Genomic DNA, 6,391 nt, shown 5'->3' on the forward strand with positions numbered 1-6,391 from the left:
CCCCTATCAGTGGACTTGGGGAGTGGCATGCATGCAGAAAAGGGAGGGAGGGTGGGATCGGCAGGGGAGGAGGGAGGGGCTTATGGGGGGATACAAAATGAATAAAGTGTAATTAATAAAAAAATAATAAAAGATTTCAAAAAAATAAAATTTAATTTTAAAAAACCTGTAGGCACAAAATGATACATTTTACAATCCCACTTCCACATATATGTGTAGAAAGCATTTTAAGGAGGGCTGTTGAGAAGCATGTGTAGGAATACCTACCTGTAATCCAGTACTCAGGAGGGAGAGACAGGAAGATCAGGAGTTCAAGGCCAGCATTGACTACATAGCAAGTTAGTGTCCAAAAATAAAGAGAGAGCTACTATCAAGGATTCAAAAAAGGGCATGAGCCAGACAGGGCGGTGCATACTTATAATCCCAGCATTCAGGAAGCAGAAGCAGGCAGATAGTTGTGAATTCGAGGCCAGCCTGCTCTACAAAGCGAGTTCAGGATAGCCAAGGCTACACAAACACTGTCTTGAAAAACAAAAATATTATAAAAATGAATATATTATATATAACATAATACATAATATATTATTTATAATAATGTATATATATATATATATTATAAAACAGAAGCATTACACAGATTGGTAATGACAATTTGCCTTAAACTGACAAATGTGTTTAATTCAGCTCTTCACACCCACTCAAGGATTCCATTCTTAAAAATATGTGCCTGTGTATTAGATGTATTTGTCTATGTGTCTATAATGTATATGTCTATGATGTATTAAAGTGTCTAAAATGTATAGACTAAAATACTAATAATGATTATGGCTGGGGATGGAAATAAAGGTTAGTCTTTGCTATGCTGAACAAATACTATGTAGTAAGTCAAATACTTCCTGCTGATAGATAGGTATATAATAGCCTATAACAATCAGCTGCCTGTGTGCCCACAATCATTTTATTGTTTTTTTTTTTTTTTCAGAATGTTTCAAAATATCTCTGGAACAAGACCAGTGGGACCACCAAATATCTATCTAGCCTTTCCTTCTTTCCATGCAAATGAAGAAAAAGTCTCCTGATTCAGCTTTGGTAAAATCCTCCCTGGAGTTCAGAATTACAGGGCTTCCTGCTCCTCCATTTGGGAAAAGGAGGGGTGGCCCATGTAGTTTCCTCAGAATTGGATTCAGAACCTCCTCTCAAAAGTTGCCTTGAACAGCAGATGCCAAAACAAAAGGTACCACCTCAAGGGTGGAAGCGGTGTCTGCAGCTTTGTAGACACATGTGTTCTTCCAGTCAACTGGAGAATTGCAATGCAGTGCTATGCACCATGGCCAGGTTCTCTCAGAAGCCAGCACTGGATGTCTTTCAGTGTATGTTCTTACAATATTTGTCAATGCAAACCAGTGGCTTAGCTCAGAATGGGAAAAGGCTGTTCTTTATTTATAATCCGTGCTTCAAACTAAGACCAAGAATTCAAAATTCACTTCATTTCTTTTCCACATATTGAAGTCACTGCTGAAGCGACTCTCCTTCTTCATCCTACTGGCCCCTGTGGAAAGCTCTCAGAACCCAGGTGTAAATCACTAACTCAAGCCATCCTCAGAGTTAGAGGATATTTGGGGACATCTGGCCTGATAATCTAAAGGTTAAAATTATCTTATTTTACTTCTTATGTCTTTATAGCATCAAAATAGCCTGCAACACTTGGTTGCAAATCCAGGTTCTGCCACTTACTATTCACTTTGTGACCTTGCCTGAGTTATTTTATGTCTCTGAGGTTCCTTATCTACTGATAGTGATAATAACACCGACTTCATAAGACACTCTAAGAACTCAGTGGGATAAGGTGTGTAAAAGTAGCTAGGAGAATATCTGACATCAAGCAAGGGCTAAAAAATAGTTTCCATACCACCCCATCTCTTCTTTCTACCTATAGTTGTTTAGACAACCTGTTAGTGCTGAATTTTCAAGAAATTTGCTAGTTCATTACACAGTAGCTATAGATAAAAGCTGTGACTACTTCTCAACTGCAGACAGGCTCAAATCATCTCACAGATGACTCAACACCATTGATAAATGATGTATACTTGGCATCAGGAGACCCTATCCTGATAACTTCAGCACTTTATGAAAGAAACAAAATATATCCAGAAAGCCAGTTGAACAGCTTCCAGAGAAGGGCCCAAAGCTTTGTGGTGACCTTTAGTTAATGCCAAATGCTGTACCAGGCTGGTCATAAGAGGGTCTCTGTCTGCTCAGAAATGTCTCAAGTCGCAGGTTTAGCAATGGGAAAGACTCGAGCTGAGCAGCTGCCTGGTTGCTCTCAAGGCCAAACCAGAGCACAGTGCTTATACTTGTCTTGAATTCCATGAGGTTATAAGACTCCCTCAGACAAAGGCTAGATGCTTGTTCCCTGCTGCCCTTAAGCTGATGCCCAACCTGTCTTTGGCAGATTTGTCTGGTAAGCTGAAGTTCTGCCAGAGTGGGGTTTTAACTGGAGGTCTCTGTGGCCATGGGACAAATCTTGGTAAAGAGTGAGTGGTTTGGGCCACTGTCAATGAGGCCAAATTGGTCTCTGCTCTTTGCAGTTTCCGTAGCTCCTTCAGACCATCTGGAACCCACTGCACAGGATTGGAGCTTCTAGTAATTTCATTTTGCATACATGCCTTGTGCCTCTTCAGTGCTTGACTCAGTTCCGAATGACTGCTTAGCATGAAGTCCTTGGGGCCAGGATGGTCTGTTGCTGCATTTAAGATCTGCTGTCACTGGGAGCCTCGTGAAATTGTTAAGATCAAATAGGGCAAGGAACTGGATGGGACTGATACTACCTACAGCCACAGGTCAACAATTGAGGCCTTGTGGGGGGATTCTACATGCTATGTAGGCTACTTTCTTCTGAAGCAGGGGCTTCCTCTATCAGGTTGTGTGTGGACTCAGACCAAGGCCCAGTGCTTTTCATTGTGTATAATAGACTTCTTCTGCAAGGGAGAAAACATCCGGTCCCTTAGCTGGAGCTCTGTGATGCCATTCTCAGACACTTCCATCTTTCAATCTAAATAGCTTCCAGAGATTCTAAACTAGCTAGAGGTACAAGCAATTCAGTGTGACCAAACCGCCAGTAAAACTTTCAGGAAAGCACAATAATTGATCTTTGGGGATTGGCTGAGCAAGCCAATCCACATCCTCCTAAGTAGGCAGGTAAACGGAGGCACCTGAGCCTCCCTTTTTAATAGTCCCTGTGCTCTGAGCCTTCAAGCTTAGAGTCTAGCACTCCTCACCGGATCTGGAGGTGACAGAAAGCAAGGAAGGAAAGAGCGAGAGCAGGCTAGAGAGAAATGAGGAGAGCATGAAAAAGAGTTGGGAAAGAGGAAAACGAGAGCTGGAAGGAGAGAATGAACAATGAAGGTCTCAGGCCCTCTGAGGCAGACGGTTCCAGCTGCACATCCCTCTGTCTGTCTCCCTGCCTCTGGCCAGCAGCTGCTGCCTGCACAGCGTGAGGGCGCTGAGTCTTTGTCCTGGCACAGCAAGCCGGCGTGCAGATGGGGGAGCCTGGATAGCATCTGCAAAACGCTTTTTTTTTCTTTCTTTCCACTTTCTTTAAGGCTATGTGCTGACTCCCACGTAGGAGAACTTACTAAACTGCTGGCGCTACTTCCACCACTCTCGGGGACCACGCGTGACTAACAGCAGTGGGCGCTAGGGATCCACTTATGGATGCTAGGGCCCAGTGAGGACTTGGGCTCTAAGGAGAAGGTTTTCCAGAGATGTGCGAACATTTTGTTGACTTTACCTGAGTAGCTTTTTAATACCTGTAGCTGTAACATAAACTCTACTTACATTTAGGTTATGCCTTAGCTTAGGTTCAATGAGGAACCTCATAAAATTGGGAGTATTTTGTGCAACCTAGCAGACCCAGTCTGGCCTAACTACTGGGGCTCACCCTACCCAACCTGTTCTGGCTGCCACACAAGCTGGTGAACTCCCACCCAAGACACTCGTTTTGTACACCCAGATGGACAACAGAGCTCGTGACAGAAACATAACTCAAGCATAAGTCTCTATTTCTCATGGAACTTGTTTTTTTTTGTGCTCAGGGACATCTATGTCTCTTTGATGCACTTAAAAGACCTGATACTTTCTAGGACCGTGGTATAACTGATGTCCTGAGATGAATGGAGAAAGACTCAAAATTCCCATCAATTAAATCATAACAGAAAGCTTGATGAGTCTCAAGACAAGATGAGAAAGATGCACTGTTGTCCCTATCAAGAGGAAGAAAATGTCATCGGGAACTCCTTATGAGAAAGAGAGGGAAATTGTCAACTAGTTTCACACTAAGTGACAATACCATATTTAGAACTGTCTGACTAAAGTCACCATCAGAATAGATTGACTAAAGTGCTCTGCCATTCTCCAAGACCTGTGTCATTCATACAGAGAAACACAGGAGTACAGTTCATGTGACAGAAATGACACCTAGGGCTGCTGAGTTGGCTCACCAAGGAAAAGGGCTTGCGAAGTGTGGTGACCTGATTTTGAGCCCTAGAACCCACATAAAGGTAGGAGGCCAAAAGTTGTCTTCCAGCCTCTGCATGTGAGCCCATGTACACATACACATGCACACATAGACACATACACAACAAATATTGTTTTTTTACAAAAATAACCTCCGCATCTTCAAGTCTTTGATGATGGCAAAGTTCGTGGATTTTCCCAAAACCACAGCTTTTCTTCTGACTTATTATGTTGGAGAAAAGGGAAGACTTGGGGTGGGATATTTTAGATAATCTTTCACCATGGCACTTACTACACAGGCATGGCTGGAGCTCCTGTGGGAACTGAGCCTGTAACATCCAGCTATATATCCTGAAAGGGAAAACGTGAGAGCCAGAGCTCCATTGGACTCACCAGGCATGGACTTGGGTCTTAACCACCTGAGTGCACAGTGGCATTCTGGGACCTTGGAAATCAGCACAAGAGGGTTTGACCTCTCATGAACAGAGATATTGGCTTGCACCCACATTGCAGTTCTGTCTTCCCAAAACAAGAAGTAAGACCTCAGCACTCCCAGGCCAACCCAAACCAAGACCACCCTTCCCTAGATACATGAACGGAGAATGAATCAGCATTGAGACAGTTTATTGGTTTGATTTTTTCCCAGATCATATATTTTAAGTAAATAGATTATGAGGTATAATGTCTTTTCTTCTTCCACAAACAGTAATCAGGCGCTCTCCACCTTACACACATATACAAACACACGCACACACAGAACCAAACAACGTTATACCTGGCTGAGACATTCACATCTTAAAATAGGGGATGGTAACAATATAATTTCCTTTAAAATGCCTTTAATACAATATATAACGTACAAATAATATCTCAATGTATTTGAAGTTACAAAAAAAGCCCACCTCTTGGCAGCAACAAACTTAAATATGTAGGATAGTTACCTCTGGCTATACAACAAGCATTGAACTTTTCCTCACTGGGTTTTGTAAAGTTCAAGTAGTAATGAGGCTTATTAAGCCCTTTGAGAAACCAATTTATGAGCAGGCAAGGCAGTGGCTCAGACCCCTGCCCTGAAGAGTAACAGTCCATACTTGTACTTCTCAGCTTGTGGAGTGAGCCTGGCTTGATCTTGGGTTCCTCTGCCTCCCCTAGTGGCAGCCAGGCAGATCTCTGCAGGTTTGTCTCAATATGCCCCTGTGTGAAGCAGACACCAATGGGACACTCGCTGGACTGTTCATTGCTGCCACCCGTCCCCAGAGGCTGCTGTTGCCTGTGTCTGCTCTTGGGAGGACACCACAGTCTGGGACTGGAGGACCTCTGGCAAGGAACGCCGGCGCCGGCGGCCATAGCCTTGTGGGCTGATCTTGCTTTGGGGGGCCACAGCGTCTTTACTTTTGTCTGTCAACTGGTAGATCCGTTGGGCCAATTTCTGCAGTATGCACGTCCCTAAGCGGCATGGAGAGCTAGGAGAGCTGGGGTTCATCATAGGGCGGTAGTGTTTGAATCCAATATGGGCTATGCTGGGAGTGCTGTGGAGAAAGGACTCTTGAAACTTCACCAACCAGAGCTTTGTTCCTAACCACCTGGGACCAGGGCCATACAGAACCTGAGGGACCTGGGACCTGCTCCCTCCCCTGGAGCTGCAGTCCTGCCTGGACAATCCTCCTGGGGCCAGAGTAGTAGAGAGGGCACATCCTCTGTAGAGGGCATAGTTACCTGGCTTGTGGGGATTTAGATGTGCTCTCCTTGTCCTGGAGCGGAACAAGAGTCGAGTTAAGAACTGTCTCCTCACCAGTGAGTCCAGAGGAATTGGTGCTGGGTGCCTGCAGTTCCCTCTTGCCACTACTTAGCGCCCACTTATTCTGCCTAGAAAACA

The 6,391-nt window shown here is 44.2% G+C and overlaps 1 protein-coding gene across 1 annotated transcript; it reads right to left on the reverse strand.

Moving 5' to 3' along the window:
- Window positions 1-5,749: 5,749 nt before the first annotated feature.
- LOC129673830 (pro-adrenomedullin-like) lies at window positions 5,750-6,381 on the reverse strand (the record flags this gene model as incomplete). The annotated part of the gene is made up of 2 exons (XM_055603647.1): window positions 5,750-6,044; window positions 6,232-6,381. Coding segments are annotated over 2 exons (445 nt in total), but the record flags the coding sequence as incomplete, so codon positions are not given.
- Between the last annotated feature and the right edge of the window lie 10 nt (window positions 6,382-6,391).

This window comes from Psammomys obesus, unplaced genomic scaffold (genome assembly GCF_907164565.1).
Source record: "Psammomys obesus unplaced genomic scaffold, mPsaObe1.curated_primary_1811, whole genome shotgun sequence".
NCBI classification, from domain to species: Eukaryota; Metazoa; Chordata; class Mammalia; order Rodentia; family Muridae; genus Psammomys; species Psammomys obesus.